Source organism: Capra hircus, chromosome 26 (assembly GCF_001704415.2).
Source record: "Capra hircus breed San Clemente chromosome 26, ASM170441v1, whole genome shotgun sequence".
NCBI lineage: Eukaryota > Metazoa > Chordata > Mammalia > Artiodactyla > Bovidae > Capra > Capra hircus.
Window position 1 is genome coordinate 7718169 of NC_030833.1, and position 23748 is coordinate 7741916.

The following is a 23748-nucleotide window of genomic DNA, read 5'->3' on the forward strand; positions in this document are numbered from 1 at the left end:
TTGCAGAAGGTAGGAGACCAAGGTGTGAAAACTGGTGAGTGACTCAACTTCCTGGCCTGCCAAGAAACTTCCTTCATCCCCGAACGTTGTTAATGTCACTGAAAGACACCAGGCGCCCCTACTATGCTTAAGGACCAAGCTTGGAAAATGTGCTTGTGCAAGCACCCTGGTTTGCACCCATAGATCCGGAAGGGTGGGGCCAACCCCCCTCCCCAGCCCCAGAACCCAGGCGTCACCGGCCCCCCAGGGAGTATCAGGGTGGCTTCCTGCTCCCCACTCAGCTGTACAGAAGGTCACGGCTCAGGCTTGCGACGGCAGCGAGTGAGAATTCGGCCTTTGCTGTTGTCTGGGTTTCCCGGGATCTTGAACGCTGGAGGTCGGGTCCGAGCAGGACGGGAAAGGCTGGCCAAGGCCTGGCCGCCAGAGCGTGACTGCAGGGCAGGCATCAGCCCTTCCCGCCCACCCCCAGCTCACAACACACCTTCAGCTTCCACTCCCCCGGGCTCCCGTTTTCATGATGCAGGGGAGGAAACTGAGGCTCAGAGAGGCCGCAGGACCTGGCTGAACCACCCAGCTGGGGCTCACTGAGCAGACACGGAGCCCGCGTGGCCCAGGCTTCCAGGCAAGCGAACCAAGACCACGCGGGGGAAGTGAGTTGGCAAATGGGGCTGGGCTAGAGGCCGGGCCAGAACCCCGGCTCCCGAGCCCCGCCGCCTTCAGGAAGAGGCCACGCTGCTTGGGCTCCTCTGTTCTTGTTCCATTTTTTTCTCTTTCCTTTTTTTAACCCCTCCGCTCTTTTGTTTCCTTAACCGTGGTTTGATTACATTCACTGTGCTTGTAAATAGGTCTGAGTGAAGAACAGGTCATGGTCGTCTTAGGCTAAGTGGCTTAACATGCAGTAGCTTATCTCGGGGGCTCCGGCTCTGTCTCCCCGTCCTCTGTTCTCTGCCTTGCCCTGGTCTGGAGGAGAAGGCGGTGTCTAGTCTGTGCTCCCTCAGTAAGTGCTAGTCCTCCGCCACCTCCGCCTCCCCACCCAGCCTTCCTTTCCTTCCTTTTGAGTTCGCTCCTCGGACTCTAGTCCATAGGACGCTCGCTCGCTCGCTCGCTCTCGCGCGTGCTCTCTCTCTCTCTCTCTCTCTCCCTCCCTCCCTCCCTCCCTCCCTCTCTCTCTCTCTCTCTCTCTCTCTGGTTTGGCGGGTTAGAATGACTCCAGCGGTAGCGAGGATCACGGGAATGCTTATAGGAGACTGGCCTGTCAGTTATTTCTCATGATGAATGAGCTCTTGACAGGTCATGCATGCAGCTGGCTTCAGTTTCAAGAAGCAGCTCAGGCTGTCTCGTTCCCATGTTCAGATTTGTTTTGGCTCCGGGTCTCAACACTTTCATGTCCCTGAATAATGTCCTTCCTCTCCTTCCTCTTGAAATGCTATTTGCTTAAAAAAAAAAACAAAACAAAAAAAACAGCAGATCCCTTTAGCGCTGTGACAGTGACTGTGTAAAGTCCCAGAGAACAGAGTCCCAGTTTGGTTCAACAGCTCATTGAACCAAAGCAAGGGTTTTGCTTGCCCTCCATCAAGACAGCCTCACGAGGGAGCCTGGGCCGCTTTGCTCAGCGCAGGGCACCGGGTGGGTCCCTCTCCCCCTGGGTGGCGTGGCCGCTCAACCTTCCCCCAAGACTGGGCCTTTGGCGGCTTTTGACTACCTGGAGGTCTAGCCCAGGGAATGGCAATCACCCTAGTTACTGCAGAAAACACCCCCAAGGACACACCTTACTCTGGGATGAGGGATCAGAGATGGGGTGAGCATGCTATCTCTAAGGACAGCAGATGCTTTATTCTCACAGCTCAGCCCCCCAAGAATCCCGGGCAGCCATGAGTCGGCTGTGTGGTGTAGCCAGGCCGGGCTGCCTCTCTGAGCCGAGTTTCCTCACCTGCCACAGGTGGATGGGAGCCCCCATGAGACTCAGTCATGGATTCAATTATCTGGCCACTGCACCTCCCAGCGAGGTGAGCCTGTTCTGTGACCTGGTAGCCAGTTCCCATGCGCTGGAGGAGGGCCCCCTCTGTGCTTGAACTGCGCTCACCTGGGGACCTCGGTCCCCCGGGCCCCTCTTCAGGGGCCCCACCGTGCAGACCTTTCCTTCCTTAACTTCCCACTCAAGGGGGCTGACTTCTTACGGATCACAAAGCTTAGCAAAGTCATAATGTGCGTCCAAGGTGCCACAGCCCGCCCGGGACTAAACCTGGAGTGATTCTGGATCTTGCATCCAGTGCTCGTCCCCCAGCGTGTTACTGACTCCGCGAACAGACACGGATCAGGTTCCTCCTGTCAGAGCCTCTGTTGAGGCCAGAGGAGGCCCACACCCGGACGGCACGCCTGGAGGGGAGAGCTCGCCAGAGCGCCCTGGAAATGGACTTGGAGAGAAGGGCAGGGTGGGCTGTGGGAGCCCAGAGAGATGGGGGCCGACGGACTCAGAATCTGATGTAGCGAGGAGCGGCAGCACTGCCCCAGGCCTGGGGGCGCCCTGGCTTCCCTGGAAGGCCCTTCACCTCCTCCTGGCGCCCGGTGTGGCTGCACCTCCCTGCGTTTGGGGTGGGGAAGCAGTGCCCATATGCTCTCACCCTCACCTTCCCACCTCCCCACTCCCTGCCTCGGTGGGACCCCTAGTGCCAGTTCCATCGTTAAGCCCAGAAGGTTGAGGTGTGGCCTGGGGCACCTTGGGAAGAGCTTATAGAGAAGGGGTGTCTTGCAAACCCGGCTTCGGTATCTGGTCCGTTTGAGAGAGCAAATATTTGTGGGATAATTATGATAAATGTTAACAGATCCTGGAGTTGAAGCCTCGGTGGTTAAGACAGAGACTTTGGAATCCATCAGACGTGGTTGAATCCTTGCTTCACCCTTCACAGCTGGGTGACCCTGGGCCTCAGCTTGTCCCGCTGTAAAATGGGAAAGCAGCAGTGCCCGCTTGGAGGGCTGCTCTGAGGACATGGTAAGCCTGGGGGCCTGACTGCTCTGGTGGCTCAGATGGTAAAAGACTCTGCCTGCAGTGCGGGAGACGTGGGTCTTCCCTGGGTCAGGAAGATTCCCTGGATGCGGGCATGGCAACCCACTCCAGCATTCTTGCCCGAGGAATCCTACAGAGGAGCCTGGCGGGCTACAGTCCTTGGGGTCGCAAAAAGTCAGGCACGACTGAGTGATTAACATTTTATTCATGGTCTGTTAGAGGTAGACCCCATGTCACCTGTTAATTTCCATAAACACAGACCAGGAAGCTCCTGGGAAGATGGTGGATAAAAAGTTATTTCTTTGCTGTCTGTTGCCTCTGCTGTGGAGTTGCCTTAAATCAGTGATATTTGGTGTCGAGCGTGTCCTTGGTGTTTAAGTATTGACGTAAGAGGTCTCATCTGTCTCTGTTTTTCTGTCAGCGCATTGCAGGTGGTGAAGGCCTCGCTCTTTGATCGGTCATTTTTCAGTAGGATCTGAAGACTTGGGAACCTAGGCCAAGGGAGTTAGTTTAAGCGTTCCACCAGCGTCTGGGAAACACATTCTCCGGGCATGTCCTCTTATTGAAACTGCAGACTCTTTCCAGTATCAGCTCGGTGTGGGAAAGTATGGGCTCTTGATAAAAGTTCCTAGGCAGCTTTTAAGTTTTTATCCTTAAACTCAGATGCCTTCGCTTCACAAGCCGCAAGCAAAAGGCCTCCCCAGGCAGATTTAATTCCCTTCTCTTGGCAGAGGTGGACCCTGACTGCGACCACAGGATTCAGTTTCTCCTCTCCACCCTTCCAGGAGTTTGTCACGGGATCTGGCAAAAGGCCGCATGGCCCCCTGAAAGATACGCTTCCTCAAACGTTCATAAATTAGCTTCCAGAGCCTGCCCACAGATTGCTTCTGTCACACCAGCAGCTGAGAAGTCATCGAAGCTGAGAAGTGCACGCAGCCTTCTCCAGGACCTTGCAGAACTGCTGTTTCTCTCCCATTTCCTTTGGCTAACGGGAGGGGGAGGGACATGGAGGCTGAGGAGGAATGACTTGCTCAGGCCATCAGGAAAATCACTGTCAGCGGCCAAGGTTATGTTTAGGTTTTGCTCCGAGTCCTGTGTTTGGGGTGGTGAGATATTCTCCTGCTATAAAACTAAGTTGCATAAGTAGTAAACACAGGATAAGGATATTAAAAGAAGGAAACATTTAATTGGGCGAGTTCCAGTGTGGTCAGTTTCTTTTCAAAGGGTAGCTCTTCAAAACGCATTACAGAAGCGTTTGGTAAACTCCTGTAATCTTCTGAAGAGTTATATAGAATTTGAGAGTTTACAGAACTTTTTGCGTATATAAAGGAATTTGGTGTGCACCGGGCAGGGTTCCCACTCCCCAGAAGCTGAGCGTCTCCAACCACAGTGACATCAGACAGCTGGGCTCAGGGGCTTGCAGAAGGCACATTGCAGGTTGCAAAGCAAAACCAAGAGAGCTGCTTGTTAGGAAAGGCTCATGTGACAAAGCCAAGTCAGCCCCTGTCTGTGAAGCGTCCTGAGGAGGCAGACCTGGATTCGCATCTCGCCATCACCCCTTCTAGGCTGCAGGATCTTGGGCAAATGCTTGATTTATTTTCCCGGGGCCTTAGTCTTCTCATCTGGAAAATGGGAGTCCTGTTAGCAGCAACAGCTGTTCATGGGAATTAGATGAAATGAGTGAGCCTGTCGTTGGTGCCCGGGAGCTGGAGGCTGGAAGCACAGCTGTGAAGGGGTAGGTAGAGGAGGACCTGGAGCCAGGCTGCCACGGGGCTGGGTTGAGGCCTCTTGTAGACTCCGGGCAGTGTCACTTGGTGCCCGTTGGCCATCGTGGGTGCCCTGGGCAGCGGGCACCACTGTCTGGGGCCTTCTCTGTGCTACGCTGTTAGTGCCTTTGCTTAACCTAATTCTCCCGGCAGCCCGCAGAGCAAAGGTGTTCTCACTTTGGTTTTAAAGATGAGGAAACTAGTCAGGTGACTTGCAGGGCGATGGCGAGACTTGCCCAGTCCCTTAGCACGGGTCCTTGCCCCACCCTGCACACGTCCTGTACAGGCAGTGGCAGCCACGTGGGCCCCTTTAAAAAAAAAATTTTTTTTTTTTCATATATCTGTGCAGTGTAATTCACTCGTTGGTGTTTGGTGTTATGAGTTTTGATGAATGCGTCGATGGAGTGGGCTTTTTCCACACAAAAGTGTGACACCAGTGGTTGTCCTGTGGTTGAGGCTTTGCCTTCCCATGCAGGGGTTATGGATTTGATGCCTGGTCGGGGAACAAAGGTCCCATGTGCTTCATGGCCAAAAAAACCCAAAACAGAAGCAATATTACAGCAGATTCCATAAAGGCTTAAAAAAATGGTCCACATCACAAAACAAAGTCTTGAAATAAAATTTTGACCCAAGAAAACATTGCTTTTTCTTGCTTCTTTGATTTTGTATCTCTATGAGATGATGGATGTGTTCACCAAACTTGTGGTCATCATTTCATGATGTATGTAGGTCAGACCGTGATGCTGTACACCTGAAATGTACACAGTGCCGTGTATCAATTTATATCAATAAAACTGGAAGGAAACGTTTTAGTTTGAGATCATTGTAAATTCACATGTAGCTGTAAGAAATCGTAGAAAATGCTGTGTATCATTCACTCGGCTTCCCGCAGCAGTTAACACGTTGCAAAACGATAGTGCAAATCGCAAACAGGAAGTCGACACGGATGCAGTCGAGATGCAGAACATTTTCATCACCTCGAGGGTCCCCGCCCTTTGCAAAAGCGCTTCCTCCTCCCTCTCCCACCTGCCTTCCCAAGCGCCCATCCCGACCCCCAGCAGCAACTAAAGCTAGTCTTCCATTCTGTCTCTTTGTCATTTTAAGACTGTTACATAAATAAGAGTCGGGTGGTAATTAACCTCTGGGGGATTGGGATTGTTCACACAGCATAATTCCCTGGAGATTCATCCAAGTAGGTATCAAAGGTTCGTCCCTTTCCAGTGCCGAGGGGCATCCCACAGCACGTCTGTCCCGTAGTCTGTTCAGCCAGTCACCCGTTGAAGGACATCTGGGTTGTTTCCTGGTTTTGGCTGTTTTGAATAAAGCTGTTATGAGCATTCATGTGCAGGGCTTTGTGTGAACATAAGCTTGCATTTTTCTGAGTTACGTGCCAAGGAGTGCGCTTGCTAGGTTGTATGGGAGTTGCTCGATGGGGCTTTGAAGGATGCATTTGGGATGGAGAGGCAGGTCAGGTGGGGCTTTGCTGCAGGTGGGCTCCGGTGGGCAGCACAGGCTCGGGAGCTCACCCCTGAGTCCCTGGTGGGTTACTTCATCTGTCTGTAAACTGTTATTAGTTACATCTGTCGTGTAACTAGTGAATATAAAGCACCTGGTACACGATCGGTGCTCAGTAGATAGAAGCTGTTCTCAGTCAGAAGCCGTTCTTAATACGGGCTCAGAGAAGACCGAACAGGCCAGGGTAGGATCTGTGCCCCACAGATGAGCTCAGCAGGTCTTTCCCTTGTCACTTGTGGACTCCGGGGTACTTCTTCTTACCTCGGGTAGAGCTGGGCACATAGTTGTCCCTTAAAGGTCAAGTTCCTGGCTTCTGCCTGAGAAGTCCCTGGCCCCGTTCTCAGGCTGGGCTGTGAGTCCCTGGACGGGCATTGGCATTCCCCAGTGAGCTTGGCCAGGCCCATGCCACGGATCAAAGGAATCCCAGGGAATTCCACATGGTGCCAGGCTCTGCCGGTCTGGATTTGCCTCACAGGGTCTGAGAATGTGCCCAGATTATTTCAAAAGTTGCTACGATTCAGCCTGGTTCCAAAAACGTGTGAAGCTTTTGGTGTAGTCAAGACACCCTGCTAGGTGTTGCAAAGAAAACAAACAACATGACCGTTTCAACTGATCAACCCCACCAACTCCAGCTCCTTGGGGACCCTCCCCTGGCTGCAAGATGGAGCCTGGCATCAGCGCCTTTGGTCTGGTGTGACTCTTGTCTTTCCAGACCCTTGTCCCGCTGCTGCCCTTCTCCACATACCCTGTGTGCCTGCCACCAGTGGGCTGACGGCCCCGCCCCCACCACATGCAGGCCAGGCTGCCGGGCTTCGCTCATGCTTCCCTCTTCCCAGTTGCCTCCTCCCTTCCTCTTGAAGTCTTACCTATTTTCTTTGTGATCAAAAAGGTGTTAATATGCTTACAAGCACTGGATGAAATACACAAACAGCATGTGCGTGTGCGTGTGTAAGGCTGTACACTCAAAGTATGCCTTCTCCCACTCCAGGACCACGTGGTTATGGGACCACCCTGTTCTCCTCCCCTTGCTGTTTTCATTTACAGTGAATCTTGGAGAGTGTGTCATGTCGGCACCACTAGAATCACCTCATTAAAACTGCGGTGCAGGTGACGGGGCGTTATTCATATACACAGTGGCCCTGTGATTTCTCTTACCGGTTGCCTGCTGGTGGCCGTCTGGGTTGTCCCCACTCCCAGCCTCTTCCAGCAGTGCTGTGCGTCACTGGCCCCTGTGCAGAGGTGTCTGTTTGGGACTCAGCCCGAGTCCCCCGCTTCCTCCTGTCTGCCTCTGATAGCTGTGGTGCCTGTGTTTCCAGCACTGTCTTTCCACAACTCCTGAGGACAGGGCTTGTGCAGGACCTCTCTCCTTCCAGCGCCTGCCGTGCTTACTGACTGCCCTGCTGCTGCTGCTAAGTCGCTTCAGTCGTGTCCGACTCTGTGCGACCCTGTAGACAGCAGCCCATCGGGCTCCCCGTCCCTGGGATTCTCCAGGCAAGAACACTGGAGTGGGTTGCCATTTCCTTCTCCAATGCATGAAAGTGAAAAGTGAAAGTGAAGTTGCTCAGTTGTGTCCGACTCTTAGCGACCCCATGGGCTGCAGCCCACCAGGCTCCTCCGTCCATGGGATTTTCCAGGCAAGGGTACTGGAGTGGGTTGCCATTGCCTTCTCCGACTAACTGCCCTAGTTTCCAGGAGTACATGGTCCTTGGTATTCACCGCTCTTGCTGCCCCTGTGTGTTCCAGCCTTCTGTAGGGCTCTGCTGGGAGCAGAGACACGAGAGCCGAGACACCTGCACCACCACCTCTGTCCGGCTTTGTGCTTGGTACACAGCGGCGGCATCAGATGGGGTAGCTTGTTTCCATGGTGATAAGACTTCCACAGCATCTTTCTTACTGTTTTCACCACAGGGATCAACCATAATATAGCCAGTCCTCTCTAGATAGAACATTAGCTTTGAAAAGTTTTAGCTTTAAAATTCTGCCTTTTAAAATTTTTTTTGAGAGGACAGATGGTTTGGTGTCCATTGCTGAGAAAAGATCAGGACTCAGCCTCTGCCATGAAACTAGTGGCTGTGGCTACTGTTTAACGAGCAGTTCTTCAAACGAGCTAGGGCTTCTCACCGTGCAAACGACTTGAATTTGTATTTTCTCATGATGCAGCCATCTTCTGAGGCAATCTGGTGGCAGTCTTCTATGGCAAGAGGAAATCAAGGCTCAGAAAGGAAGTAACTTGGCAAAGGGCACTCAGCACATTTCAAGAGGTGGGATTCTGGCTCAGGTGTGCTCGGCTCAGGACTTGAGCTTATAACCAGTGAACCCTCCTGCCTTGCTAGGAGGAAAGGCCTGGGGAGGGCGGGTCACCCTGGGCCTGGGGTGATGGTTGGCGGCCCCAGAGCTGAATTGATGTTGCACCCAGAGAGAAGTTGGCCGCCATCAGGCCTGGTCTCCGACTCTGAGCTGCACAAAGGGTCCCTTTGAAGGGGGAGTCCAGGGCACCCCTCTGGGCGCTCTCCTGCACACATGCCCCGCCCCCCCTGCTCCCAAGCCAAGTGTCCTGGGGGCTGGCGGGCATTTCTGGCTCGGCTTCCTGGCCAGACTCGGACAAGTGATCTGAAATTCTTTGCTGGGCCAGATGATACCTGGTCAGAACGTGTGTCACTTCTAGATGGATGTGGCTTTGAAACAGGTCTCCCGGTGTGACTTGGGGACCTCGCTGGGCTTCCCTCCTGAACAGTCAACCCTTTGAAAATGTATTGATTTCCCCCCTCCCCTTCCCTGCTTTTGCACTTTGGATGAACCTTGTTTTCGAAGAACAGTAGAAGGTAATTTTCCCATGCTTGCCAGCTGGCCTGTAATTGAGCAATGTCAATAACACCCACTGTAAAGTCTAATCGAAGTAAACAGGAAAATATGATTTATGATCTGGACAGCAAGTAAATACCACGGTGCAATTAATTTTTACACAGAGCAGCAGATTCTAAAACATTTTCCTGCGCTGACCAGTTTGTTTAATTACAGATTAGAAGCTGCTTTTTATGTATTTATTTTACGATTTTTATTTTTATTTTTTTTAACTTTCTGATGGTGATCTTCAGATTCCGTGGATCTCTGTGACTTTCTCTGAAGGTGTAACCTTCAGAGGGGTGGGATGGAGATAGGATCAGAGGGATTAATTTGCAAGGAGCGATTCTCCCAACGTGGGCTGCAGGCTGTACCTTTTGGGCGTTTGCTTGATGGGAGATGACATTGGGTTGGGGAGATACTCCGGGCTGTGTAGAATGATGATGAGAGAGGGTCCGGAACTGCTGGGAGCTCAGAGGTGTGTGTGCAGGCCTTCCCCCCCCCACACCCACCCAGGGATGTGGCGTGTTTTGGCTCTTTCTGAGGAAGGAGACAGGTATGGAGGCGCCTCTGCTGCCTATGTGTTACTGTGGAAATGTGATGCTTCCAAGGACAGGAAGCAACACGTGCCCTCGTAGTTCTTCCAGTAGCTTCTGTCCAGACCTGGGTGGAAAACAGGAGTTACTGCTGGTTGCCCAAGGGCCAGTGGCATGGGCTTCGACTGTGGGCTGGGTGAGCGCCCGACATCAGCTGACCTCGGGCTGTCTGTAGGGTCAGGTCTGCCTAGGAGGTCACAGGGCTTGAGCACACTTTGGGGGTGCAGGCCTGTGACCAGCCAGACCCCGAGATCTGTCTTAAAAAGGTGCCACAGCTGAGCTGAGAGACACTGCTGTGCCCACCAGGGTGTTGGCTTTAGGGACGCTCCAGGGCCGGCATGGGGACTCCTAGGAAGGTGATTCTGGCCTTCATGTCCCTCCACCCACCCCCACCCCCACCCCCAGAAAGCATCTCAGTTCAATGGTGAGGCAGTTCCGTTCCCCAGCAGGGTCCCACCTGGAGGGGAGGGGCTGTGTTTCTCGGGCCCTCCGTCTTCCACGGTCCTGAGTCCCTCTGCCTTTGTTTTATCTTTCCAGAGAGCTGACCTCACTCTGCTGTTTCCTGGAGGAGCCCCACCCCAATGGGGAGCAGCCTCTCCTGACGTCATCGCCCGGGAGACGCCCCAGGAAGTCACCTCTGCCCCCCCGTCTGCCCACCTGAAAATGGCTCGTGCCCACCCTGGGCTGGTGCCCAGCGCCTGAGGCCCTTACCATGGTGATGATCCTGAGTCAAAGCCTCGACAAGCAGGGAGCCGACCCCGTGGCCTGCAGGACCTTCAACCCTGAGCCGGTAAGGACCTGGTGGCCTCGTTTGGAGGCCCGATGTCCTGGTGGGGCTATGGGCTGAACTGGCAGGCTTAGCAGACTGAGTCCAGAGGGCCTGCGAGCAGAGCTCTGGGAGATGTGGCTGCAGGGGTGGCGGGCTGTCACCCAGAGCCTGGCTTTATAGCTGGCCCAGGTGGAGTCCTCTGGAGAGCGGTGAGGGGAGGCCACCCCCTTGACCCTCCCGGTGAATAGTACCAAGAGGGGCTCTGCCGCCCCTGCCAGGCCGAGACCCACATCCCTCCTGGCTTCCACCCAGTAAGGTAGGTGGTTTCCAGAAGGTGGGGGGTGGCACCAAAGGGCGGTTGGAATAAGAGCTGCCATCTCAGAGATGTCAGGAGCGGGAGCCGGTGGAGAAGGAGGGTGTGGTTGGGGGCCCGGGTGGTGGGCCCAGTGCTGGCGGCCCTGCACAAGGTTCTTCTCTGACCAAGAGGGCTGATGAGCTGGAGCAGAGAGGCAGGGAGCCCGGCCTTGTTAGACCAGGAACGGAACGGCCTCCTGGTCCTCCTTCCAGCCCTCCTTCCTCAGAAGCGGGTGGGCTGCCCCTTGCTGAGGAAGCACGAAGCAGTCCCACTCGGGCATGAACACTCTTGCGGTGGTGGGCTTTGCAGGTGGTCCGTCCCCAGGACTCTCTGCCGCTTCTGTGGACAGGGCTTGGGGGCACCCCTCCTGGCACCTTCATAGCCCCCTGTGAGACCCCATGTTAGCACCTCTCGTAGGCTTCCTCCCCTGATACCTCCCCAGCACCCACGCCGAGAGCGGGCAGGTGGGTCTCAGGTTCTTGCAGGAGCTTGTGAAAGTCACCAAGACCCACGTCCACCCCTCAGGGCTTCACTGGGAACCGTGGGCCGGAGGAACTCCGCAGGATGAGCCGGTGTCTGTCCGTCATCCCTTCCTTTTCCAGTTTGCTTTGAACGTGTCTCTCCTTAGACTTGCTCCCATCATTCCCGCTGCTTCCCCTCTGGTCCCGCCTGCGTCCTCTCTTGCCCGGACTCTCATGGGAACTGGCCCCTGCTTCTGGCTCCTGCAGCCTCTTCCCCAGCAGCAGCAGCTGCAGGAGATGCAGGTCAGAGCGGTCCTCCTCTGCTCAGAGCCTTCCACCAGCTATCCCCAGCTCAGGCTGAGCAACACGCCAGACCCTCACTTGGGTGGATGGGGGCTGGCGTACCCTGACCCCCGTGAACACTGGATGCTCTCCGCCACTTTCCCCCGCTCAGTCTGCACTCGCCTCGCTGGCCTACGTGCCTCGGGGCCCGTGCGCTTCCTCTGTGGCCTGGAACACCCCCCGTGAGCAGGGTTCCCTCCCTTCTTCCCTCCTTTTCTTGGGCCACTACCCCGCTCCCTTCCCACATGCCCTCTGTCCCCTTTCCCTGGTCTTTTCCCTTGCCGGGCACCACCAGCCTTCCTCACGTTTTGATCTTGTTCCCTGAGTTGACTCCTGCCCCAGAATGCGAGCTTCGCCAGGCAGGGACTTTGTCTCTTTGGCTTCTTGCTGACCACCCCAGTGCCTGACCCTGGACACAGTCCGTGATAGGTGCTCCGGGGACCTTGGCAGAGGGAGGGGACCTTGTTGAGTCCCTTCTCCGGTACTGAGCTTCCTCGCTCAGGGGGTGCAGGTATGAGTTGATTCGTTTTCTGCTCTGGGCACGTGTTTTCCTGGTGAAATGAAAGCACCTCATGTGGAGTAGCTCTGACCAAGATGAGACGGCTCTCAGGGTGCAGGCCTCCTCGAGGTCCCAGGGGACCCCCCATTCCCTCCTTCCTTCCCTCCCCGCTCCCCCAGTCTGGTTCCAGCTGTGCTGTTGCTTCAGTCGCCGCTGAACTTGGTTCCATCTGGAGGTGGGCCGGCCTGGGCTTGGCCGTGGAGCTGGTTCCGGGGCCCATGGGCCTGTGGTCAGCTGGGCTGCTCTTCCAAGAGACAAGGCCCGAGCCCCCGCCAAGAAGGAGGGCGGCCTCCCAGCCCCAGCCGGGGAAGGAAAAAATACTTCTTCTCAGAAAAAGAAAAAGGAGCGACGAGCCAAGGGGAGCAAATGGCCACTGAAGGGGGCCCGGCAGTCGCTTTTGGAGAGGGGCCTCTCCTGTGTCAGCCTGTGGGCGTGTCATGAGCCTGGCTGGTTTCTGCCCTCATGGTGGGGTGGAGGCACAGTGAAGGCGAGGGAGCCAGGGCCTGCGGGGGGCCTGCCAAGGTGCCCTGCCTCCACGTCCCCGACTAACAGGAAACGGGGCCCAGGGGCAGGGGGGCAGCAGGACGCAGGCTTCAGGTGCAGGCCCCGCCCACCACCAAGGCCTTCACACCACCCCCGGCCTGTCTCCTGAGCTGCCACCGGCCTGGACTTCCTTGGGAAGAAGCACGGGCCATAAACAACCAAAGAAAGAACGCCCCCACCCCAGATAAGACCAGCCAAGTAATGACAGCCCCAGAACGTGAGATCAACTGATTAGAATCCGCTCTGCACAGCCAGCCAGGGTGAGAGGAAGATGGGGGGGGTTTAGCTTCAACTGCTTAAACGGGTCGCATCATCTTTGGGTAAATACCATCAAGATAATGACAGGAAAGAGGGAAAAGCTGTCCTCTTTTGTTTTCTCATCAGACTCAGACGATACCAGAAGTTGGGGTTTCAGATTAAAAAAAAAAGGAATAGTGAATCACCCCCAGGCAGCTTCAGAATTAGGGAAGCGAGAGGCCCTGCAGTGAGGTCAGAGCCTAAAAAAGCTGCAGGTGAACGTGCCCTGGGGGCTTGGAGACGGTGGGAGGGGAGGGACTTGGGCACCTCCCCCCCACCGTAGCCAGGCCCCGACCTGCTTGCTTAGAGGGTCGCCGACGCAGTTTCCTAGTTCTCGTTTTTCTATAAACTAAAACACTGGTGACAACGTGACCGCCCTACTCCCCAGGGAGGTGAGAAGACAGCAAAGGGACTGAGAGCCCCGGTCTCGCCTACCCCCGCCCCTGGGGTGGGGGGCAGTGCAATGACTCGGTTCCCCTTTCCCCCACTCTGCCCGGTCGCCTTCCTTTCCCCCGTGAGTGGCCCTTCCTCCGAGTGTGCTAACATTAGCTGCTGCCGCTGGAAGGCCGCCCAGACATCTGACCTTGGGGCCAACGTTCCCTGAGCTCCTTCCCGCCCGCCCACGCTCCTGCCGAGGGCCCGTGGTCCTTCCTCCCCAGGCAAGCCTCCCGGCCCCCCTCTCTGGAAGCTGGAGACCGGAGGGAGCTTGGGGTGCCCTGCTCCCTGGAGGATGGGGCCGGGGAGCAGTGGGGTTGGGGGTGGACAGAGGCCGGAGGCGGGGGCTCCAGGCCACCTCACTTTCCTCAGCCTGGAGGTATTTCCGGCCACAACAGACACTCGATGTTTTTGGAGCAGGTCCTTGCTTCCACGTTTGTCAGATGAGGACGCGGAGGGCCTTGCCCAGCAGGAGAGTTCAGGGGCCATGTCAGCTGCCCCAGGCACCCAGGCTCTTCCCCCGTCTTGCTCACCCGGAGTCAGCATCAGGCTCAACGGGGCCCCAGCCAGGATCCCAGGCTGGAATCCCAAAGTGCGAGGAGCCTGAGGCTGTCCCAGTCTGCACCCCCACCATCCTGGGCAGCAGAGACCACCCCCTACCCCCATGGCTGACCTGCAGCCTGGGAAGCCGGGGCTCCACCCTGCGTCCATCAGCCTCCACCCTGGGGCGCCTCTGCCTTCTCAGCTTCTCTTCTTGGCCTGCCTCTGCCTCTCGCTTTCTGCCGCCCAGGGTTTCACCCTGTTCCCTTCCAGAGGCTGGAGCACTGCTCTTGTTAGCCCCCCAACGTGTGAGCGTGGGCCCATCTGCGTCGCTCCAAGGCGGCATCAGCAGAAGGAAGAGTGATGTCATTGCCCTAGTCTGCAGAAGGAAGCCACGAAGACGCGTGGTGATGCCCAGAGAGGAGCTCGGCCATATTCTGTCTGAGCTGACTCCTCATTAAATGATGACCTGAATTGAGTCTTATTTAAGTCAGGGCTTCTCAGTCAGACAGACGGCCCCTGGAACCTCTGGTCTCCAACTTCTTTCTTTTCTATGGAAGATGTGATTCCAAGCCTTCTCTGCTGATGTAAGGAGTCTCCCAGACACCAGACTGTGCCCTGGTCAGGGCGGGGGTGCTCAGGAACAAAGGTTTTGGAGTAGCAGGAGCAGCCCCAGGAGCAGAGCTCGTCGTCCTGGGAACACAGCAAGGGCCCCGGGCACACACTCGTGTGTGAACCCCGAGTGTCTTGTGAAACCTCAGATGGTGAGAGCTTCCCCCCCGCCCCACCCCGGGGGGCCATTCGGGCCTCACCGCATTGCATCGTTGTCCACAGAGCAATGGGCTCATCAGCATTCGCACAGCGGGTGCAGAGGGCTTCGAGGGGTTGGGGAGGCTGGCTGCAGAACAGCACAAAGCAGTGGGAATAGGCCGGCCCTGGATAACCTGGAGTCCAGGGGGAGCCTCGGTGCTGGGCCCAGGGAGCGTGGCCAGCGGTCAGCGTATGCACGGGGCCCTGGGAAGCGGTGGGTTATGTGATGTCCTGGCCTGCCCACTGCCAGCCCAACCTTGTGGACGGGGTTCAGAAAGCGAGTTGGGGGCCCTGATTTTTCTTTCTTTCTTTCTTTCTTTCTTTACCCCAACAGGAGGCAGAAGCCCCAGGGGGAAGTAGTTAGCTCATGACTTTCAGCCCTTTTCTGACCTTAAAGTTGCCAGCGTCCCGTTAGTCAACATTTCTCTACTGCTACTTTGATGGGATTTGTCTCCACACAAAACCAGTTTGAAACGAGCATCACATGAGGATGAAGGAAAAGAAAGAGGGGAGAGCTGCATTTTTAGGTGGGACGGGAGGGCAGGGAAACGCCGTTGCCCTCGACATATTTTGGCCGGTTTCCTTGTATCTTTCTAGTGAAGCAGGTTTCACTGACAAAGTATGCTTCCTCGTGGTACTGGAAGCCTCTGCCCAAACACTGCTTTGAGCAGTTGCATGATATCCCTTCAAGTGGCCGAGCCTACTTCCCCCGTTATCTTTCTTGAAGACCCCCGTGAAATTGGCCAGGGTTCCTCAGATGTAAGAAGCTGGGGCTACCTCCCGCTGATACAGCAGAAGAGAATCCACTGGTGCGATCGAGAGAGAAACAGGAGAAGAACTGGTGACAAGTCCCCGGAAAGGGCAGGGACAGGCCCGCTGGGAGGATGGTGGAGGCGGGCAGGGGGCTCCCCACCAGGTGGACTGGCCCAGCACCCCTTCGGTCGGGGGGGCGGGGGACAGAGCCCCGGAGCAGGCATGTCCGGTTAGCCAGGCCTGCCCTGTGCCGTGCAGGGGGCTGGGGTGGGGGTGGGGGTGACATCCCACCAGGACACTGCCCAGTGGGGAGGGGAGGAGTCCCAGTGCAAAATTGGGGTGCTGTCAGCAAAAGAAGGGCGCACGCCACCTGCCATGCCATTTCACACAGCGCGGTGGGGGTTGTGCCAGGATGGGACGCGGAGCAGGTGTCCCTTGTCAGCTCTCCGTGCGTACGACGGCCAATCCCCCTCACCCTGGGGGCAGAGTCAGAGGCTGTGTGTGGGGGGGTTGTCCCCGACTTTATCTAGCTGATGCTGTCCCCCTCCCCTGCTGAGTTGTGACTTGGCAGGAGGCCAGTGATTTGGGAGGGCAGCGGGTTGCGTCCAGGGAGAGTCTGTTTCCATCGGCCCTGCGTTTGCCAGGCACGTGGTAGCAAGGGCAGGCTCCGGCTGACGGCCGGCTGCAGTGGCGGTGCGGCAGAGAAGCCCCGGGCAGCCCGCTGCAGGGTGGGGATGCTGTAGACCGGACCACGGCCTCAGGGAGGCTCGATCTCAGGGGCGAGTGGAGTGTGAGCCCAGAAACAAAGCAAACTGATGCGCACGGGGTGGTGGTGGGGCAGCTTTTAGCAAGGTCCCGTGGAGAAGAGCGCGGGTGGGCAGGGCGCGTTTCAGCCAGGGAAGGCCGCCAGGGAGGCCACGTGACAGGAACCAGCCGCAGAGCCAAAGGCCCGGGCTGCAGCGAGCCGGACCGTCCCCGAGCAGCGTGAGTGAGGCTGGGGTGGACGTGGGCTTGGCTCATGGGTGCCCGGTGGGCAGCGGGAAGCGGGGCACAGCCAGGTTTTATCCAGGTTGTTACGAGCAGGGCGGCCAGCGGGGCTGGGCCCCCTGGTTCTGCGTGGAGGACGGATGGTGCAGGATGAGCCCAGGACCAGGTCAGGGGCTCACCTGGTCCCTTGGTGGACGATGGTGGAGCTCGAGCCAGGCGGCGTGGGGAGCCAGAAGCGGTCGTATCACTAGTGCGTGCCCCCCTAGCCTGACAAGCAGGTCCTCGCTGGGTGAGTGAATGAATGAATTTCGAGGGCCAGGGGCACCCTGCGTGCTAACCCAGTGGCTCCTCTCTGTGGGCCCAGACCCCAGCCTCTCTGGTGCCCGCTCGAGGGCCACATTCCCGGGGGAGGGGAGCCAGGTGCCCCTCTTCCTGAAACACGCCTGCTGAGCGAGAGGTCAGTCGATGGGCAGCCCACCCATGACGGTCCGTGGGCAGTGTGCCTCCCTCTGCATCCGTAAACCTGGGCCCCTGGTGGCCCCTGTGTGTGCCAGGGTGGTGACATGCGGCTCCCGCCTCTTTGTGCCCTCCAGCTCTCCCTGGCCTGCCCTGCTTCAGGTTTCTGTGGGCCTCCAGCCTGCGCTAGGGCCCCCATCCCTGCCCTTCATGGGGATAATGCTGAGGTGGGGTGGGGCTGTGGTTTCCAGTGGGTGTTGGCTCTGTGATATAAAGGCTCCTGCAGCGTCGGGGGCCATTCCCCTCAGCTGGCCAGGCCTGTGGCCTCGGCCAGGCCAGCTTCTCTCTCCCCTGAACCTTCCCTGGGCGCAGGGCCTGCCTGGCTTCCACAAGCCGCGCTGCCCGGAGTCAGGGCTCTGAATGTCTGTCACATCTGCTTTCCACGAAGTGACTCTGGGGTGAGCTGGGCGGGAGGCAGAGGCAACCCATCTTTAACTTTTTCCAGGTATTTCCCCGGAGGGCTGTCGATTGGGTGGACCCTGGGAGGGATACCTATCCTGAAAACCTAAGGATTGTCTTCAATCCAAGGTGGGGGACTGGAGGAGGACAGCCCAGCCTCCCTTTGCACCCCCCACCCCATAAGTTCCTTCAGGACCATCTCTGTTTCCTGCAGGAAGCCCGCCCTGACCTTCAGCTCCCAGCGCCCATGGCCTGGCCCAGCTGCCTCCAGTCCTGCTCTCTGTCTGGACTGGTTGTGTGACCTCTAGAAAAACGTGAGCTTCTTTGGGGCCGAGGCCGCGTCCTTCACCTCTGTGTTCTGGGCTGGTCAGGACAGACCCTTGATAACCTGATCAGCGAACGCATTGCTGACCAAGGGCAAAGGTCCCCAGCTCGGGCAAGCTGAGGACAGGGGTGGGGAGCCCCTGCCAGATGCCAGCTCCCCTCTTATCTGGGGGGGCCAGGTGTTTCTCGGCAGCCACACCCTCCCTCCCCATCCAGGCTTGAAAAGAGCCAGGGCCTGCTTCCCCCCCACCCCCGCTCCCTGCTCCTGGGACCAACAGCCAGGCACGCGTCCCTGTCACTTGGGGCTCCACTCAGAAGTGAGAGCCCCCTGTGACCGCTGACCCCTCCGGAGCTGAGAGCTGCTTTCACCGTTGTGCGCTCCACACCAGCACAATCCTGCCCGTGACTCGTCGCTGGTACATGTTTGCTGAGTGAGTGGATGAGTGAGTGAGTGAAGGAAGGGATGAGAGAGGCCCTTCTTCCTGGGGCCCCGACAGGTGTGGATGCTCTCCTCCTCATTGGAGGTCAGACCGGCCTCTTGACCTGGGTCTCGGCTAGCGCACGAGGCCCTGGAACGTTCCAGGCTCAGGTTACTGCGGCGCCGCGAGTGAGTGCCTGGGTGCGGGGTTATTCTGGGGGCCCCCCACCCTGGCCTTTCACCCCGTGACCACAGTGAGGCGAGGTGTGGGGTGAGAGGGCAGAGGTGCAGTGTTTACAGGGGACAGGGAAACCCCTGTAGAAACGTGGCACCAGGGAGTTCAGAGGCCGTCGCCGTGTGTTGAGACCAGACGCAACCCGAGTTTCTGTTTCAGTTCTCGAGGGTGTCTTGACGGGCGGGGGGGCCCCTCCTGGCTGCGAAACAGCTTCCGAGCCAGGGCCACCCTCTCGAGCTTCTTCACAGAGATGGGAGCTGCTTTCCTTGCGTCCAGGAGGGAGGCCTGGCGGGTGGCAGGTGGGCCTCTGCCCTTTGCTGGAGGCTCGTCCTGTCCCCAGGGACAGGAAGCGGTCGCCTGCCCTACTCCCCGCCCCAAGCTGCGGGGAGGCTGCTCTCCATCCCCTCCCGCACCCTGACTCCGCATCACTCACGTGGACGAGTCCCCTAGTGTCAGGAGTCACGGGGCTCCCTTGTGTGTTTTTAAAGCCCGTTAACTTGATGGACTCCATAGCTCACCCGAGGCTCCGGACAAGAGCCCAGACCTAATTATGGGCAGATGTCTCTTTTAGTACTTTTTTTTTTTTTCCCCTCCTTTCCCTGATCTGACATTTCCCACCCCACCCCCGCCCCACGCCACCGCCCCTCCTTTAATTGTGACTTTAGCAAGGGAATCAGTGCAGGGTCATGTGCAGACGTGCTTCTTATGACTTGAAGAGTGATAGCTTTTCTGGTTGTTTGCAGCACACGCCAAAGAAGATGAGTCAAGGACCGACACTTTTCTCTTGTGGAATCATGGGTGAGTAACCAGGTGGCTGCGAACAGTCCTCCTCGAGCGCCTTCCCCCAGGGCCCGAGTCCTCCAGGGGGAGACGCTAGAAGCTCTTTCTGGACGCAGGCACAAGGAGCGGCCTTGGGGACTCTCTTCTGTGTTGTTGGAACTGTCTCGGTCTCAGCGGTGCTGGAGCAGGGCAGGGGCTATGGGGGCTGAGTGAGGGGCTGGGCGCTGGTGCGTGGTTCACAGACGTTATTTCCAGCAGTGAAACTGCGAGTTTGTGTGTGATCATTAAAGTGATCACGTTCATTTCTTTTTTTTTTTTAATTCAGAAAAATGCACCATTAGTGTAAAGTACAAAATAACAGTCTCACACAGCCCCAGCACCCAGCTATAACTACTGTTAATACTTTGGTGTAACTTCTGTCCTTTGCGGTTTTTACATAGCCAAGTCCATGATGAATGTATGATTATTCAAAATTATTTATCAAAACTTGTTTTTGCTTTTTTTTCTGCATACTAATAGTGACCCATCATTTCCCTGCAGCATGAAAACTGCCCATCCCATGCGTTAGAATGAGTCTATAGTATTGTCTTTTAAGGAGGTAGCCCGTTTCTCGGTTGTTGGGTAGGACTGTTCTGTTGATGGTGACTCAGTGTCTGAATCTCGCTCTGCCTTTCGGATTATTCCTTCAGGTGGTTCCCAGGAGTGGAGTAGAGAGGCTGCGGGGGGGGGGGGGGGGCAGGCACATTTTCATTTTTAAGGCTCTTGCTTTGTGTTTTTGATATGCTTTCCAGAAAGGTTGCCCTGGTGCCCTGTTCCCACACAAGTGTTAATTACCGTTTTCCATAAGGGGGCCGAAAGGATGACTGTATTGACTGTGTTGATTCCTCTCTGCTCCCGGTGATCGGGCTGCTTCTCCTTGCGCCCTCTCCCCTGGACTCCTGCCCGCATCCGGGACATGGCTCCTGATGAGTTTCTATAAACTGGGCTTCCGTGGCGGGTCCCCTCTTTGGGATTTCAAGTTTGCCTCCCCAGGACTGCGTTCAGTGTCCGTGGCCTTTTGTCTTGGCCCTTTTCCCTCTGGGCACAGCGTTTTCTTCTGCAGGCTCAGTTCCCATAGGTGGAAGGTGGAGGTGGTCCTGGGGGGTCCTCATCACGTGTCACAGTGAGCGTGGTGCCGTGCTGGGCACCTGAAGTGCAGGGTCCCCCTGGACTCCACAGCTGCTCTAGGTGGCAGGCAGGGGCGCTCCGCTCACATCTGGGGTGGCACTCCAAGGCCCCTCAGTGGGCAGAGCTAGACCCCGGGGCGGGGGAATGACTGTTTGCTTCTCACTCTCAAGCCACAGCTGTGTGGGAGAGCCCTGGGCCGCCTCCTTGGTGCTTGCCCCCTGGGGAAATGGAACCAGGGAGCTCACCTGGCCTTGGTTTACCCGTGTGACACACTTCTGAGGCCTGTCCCCACCGGAGGCTTGGCTGCATACCTTGGTTGTGGTTAACGGCTCTCAGCAAACCCTCCGCACCCCATCCACGTGGCCCAGAAGCCCGCCTCCTCACCCTCTTCCTGGGCCAGACCCACAGTCGGGCTGCAGCTGGGCTGTCTTCCTCTGTCGTGTCCGGGAAGGGGAGTGAGCGGGGCTCCTGGGCATACCCACCCCTCTGCTGCCCCGCCTCAGGTAGCTCAGAATTGGGCTGGACTGGTGACCCGGATGGTGGAACCCTTGGTCTTTATTTCAAGACCTTAACTGTCAGGCTTCCTCGGCCTTTGCTGTAAGTGCATTGCAATAAGGTAGAGCTCTCGAGGGTTCATGATGGTGGTGCTGGCCCTCCCACAATCACTGTGAACTGTTTACCTTTTCCAAGCCTCAGTTTCCTCATCTGTGAAATGGGTGTTGGGACAACACCTGCCTTGCTATGAGGTCTCCGAGACTCTCGGAAGGAGCTTGGTGCAGCGTGAGCGCCGTACTTGACAGGTGGAGAAGAAGGCTGAGCTTAGGTTGAGAATCCTGCTCCTGTGAGAGGCCTCCACACCCCCAGGGACTACCTTGGTTACCTTGGTGGGCGTTGGGTGGGGGGTGGTGCAGGTGCGAGTCACCCTTGTGGGGAAGGTGCTCAGGCCCAGGGAGCAAGGCAGAGGCAAGCAGGGGAGGTCTCTTCCCAGAGTTCCAGCAGAGTCCGTCTGAGCCTGCCGAACCCAGCAGTCTGCCTTCTGCCCGGGGGCCCCGAGGCTACAAGACGACTGGGCTGCTGCCCCTTGAGGCTCTGGGGCGCAGGGCAGCCCCTTAGGAAGGGCTCCCTGGTCCGTGGGCTCTTCACCTCCACGAGGTCTGTGCCCTCCTGCTCTGCTGGCTGGCGCCAGGGCCCTTCCAGGCAGTGAAGGACCATGGGGTCCATGCAGTCACCCACCCCCCCCGCCCCGCCCCTTCCGTGACTTCTCTCTTTCCCATCTCTTCATCTTTCTGTTGTCCTAAGCCCTTCCTTGATTCGGGAGATCCTGACCCACCTGACAGCACGTGCTACCAGAGCTTTTAGAAAAGTCGGCCCCAGTTCGGTTCAGGGTGCCTTGTTCTGGTCGGTATTTATTGAGTCCCTGCTCCGTGCCAGCAAGTCAGCCCCTGCCCTTGAGGGGGCTTCTGTCTAGTGGAGGAGCAAGGCCAGGGAGCGTGGATTTCCCCTGGATCCGTGTGAAGGGGCCCCTCGGCGTTGTCCTCCTGGGCCTCCCTCTGCAGCCTGCACCTTGTGGGGTCCGTGGGATTTAAGGAGGCGCCAGCTCGCACCCCACCTCCGTCCCTTCCCTGCACTTGCTGCCGTGGGTGTCAGGGGTCCGAGGCCCTCCCCAGGCTGTGTGCTTGTAGAGGCTTCGGCCCGGGACTCACTGTGCAGCCGCGCGCTGTGACACGCACGAGCAGCAGCCGCAAGACTTTATCTTTCCGTGTCTGGTTTTCATAGCAAAGAAGACCGCCGGGGGTGGTGGGTGGGGGGAGCGGCCCTCAGTAAAGATGAAGCCTCACAGCGTTATAATCACCAAACCCCCTGCCTGTCTCTCGAGACAGAGGACTCTGGTTCTGGCCCTGATTAGTGGAATTCTCCCATGAGAGCTGGGGACAGCATGGACCTGGGACTCAGGGCATTTCCCTCTCAAGCCCCCATGCAGGGGTCCTCGCTGGACACCGGAGTGAGCTGGAGGGTTTCGCGAGTGTTCATAAGAAAACCCAGGCAAGTGTGTTTGGTGGGAAGGGCCCGTTGGCTTCCTCTGGAGAAGCTGCCCTTGCCGGGAGCTCAGCCTCCCCTGCACCCACGGAGATAAAATGTGTTACTAATATCAGCGCTCACAACCGTGTTTTGGCTTTTAAATACTTCAGGCTTAGTTATCCTGAGCTGGATTGCAGGGCCCTCCCCGTGGGTCTTGTCCCCTCCCTTCAAGTTTGGGAGCTTGATACAAAGAAGTAGTTTTGTCCTTTTCCAGCGTGGGGGTGGGGAGACAAAGGCAGCGTGACTGTGGACGGGAGAAGCAGGGTGGAGGGGAGCCAGGCCATGGCTGGCCTGCCCTGCCAGGGCTGAGTGCCTGGCTAGCCTGGGCACCATAGGGCTCCTTCTATAGCAGAGGCGATGGCGTGCCTCTGGGTTTCTTTCCTCACCTCCCAGACCATCCTCAGCATGCCTCCTGGGCTGAACCAGAACTGCCTCTGCAAACAGCTTCTCTGGGGAGAGCCGTGTCTGCCCAGGGAATTGTGTTCCTGACACAGGAAACCTTGGTCAGGTGGCAGCTTCAGGGATGTGGTCCGCCCACCAGTCAGCTGGCCCGACAGGCGAGCCAGCCCCATTCGTGGCTGTGATTGCTCGTGGGTGCACGCGGGGGCCTGGCTGCGCCCAAGAGGACCTCCCCGAGCCAGGCTGGGGTGAGACAGTCGCCAGGGAATCCTCGGCCCGTGGCTCCTCCACGGTTGGGCCTGGGAGGTGCTTCTTCACGCTGACCCAGGGTCACATGTGGATGGATCACATCTCTTTTGGTGAAACAGGGCAAGCGGGTGAGAGGGGCCTCCATTCACCACCCTGGGCTCGGCTCCTTGCACCCCGTTGAGCGAGTTCCGTGTTGCAAGGACTCTGGACTCTGCCCACTGCTCTCTCTTCAGCCGTCGGATGAGCCGGAGACCGGGAAATCAAACAACGTGAGCAGGCACGTGCAACCCCAGTTACTTCCGAAAGGCCACTAGGAGAAGGCATGTAAATACAAGTCCATGGACGGGGAACAAAACAATTCAGATGCTTAAAAAAGAAAAAAAAAAAAATTGGGTGGAAACCCATAATTACTTTAGGAGTTATGGTAATAAATTATTTATTAATGTAAATTATCTCACAGGCAAAGAACATAGAGGAAACTTGAGCAGAAGGATCATACATTATGTATAAAAAGGAATTGTAAAAATATTATAGCAGCCCTCCTTGTGCCACTGTGGTTCAGGTTTGTCAGCATTTTAATTATAAGCCCTTACTTTCCAAGGTTAATTA

At 57.1% G+C, this 23748-nt stretch overlaps 1 protein-coding gene across 3 annotated transcripts in view; it reads left to right on the plus strand.

Annotated features, from left to right (window-relative positions):
* FAM53B (family with sequence similarity 53 member B) overlaps nucleotides 1-23748 on the plus strand; it is a 126951-nt gene that overhangs the window by 37808 nt on the left and 65395 nt on the right. For all 3 annotated transcript variants that reach the window (XM_018041181.1, XM_018041179.1, XM_018041180.1), the window contains exons 2-3: nucleotides 10260-10512; nucleotides 19209-19263. In XM_018041181.1, the coding sequence (XP_017896670.1) occupies nucleotides 10435-10512; nucleotides 19209-19263 (133 nt within the window). In that variant the 5' untranslated portion in view covers nucleotides 10260-10434. The remainder of the gene's footprint in view (nucleotides 1-10259; nucleotides 10513-19208; nucleotides 19264-23748) is intronic.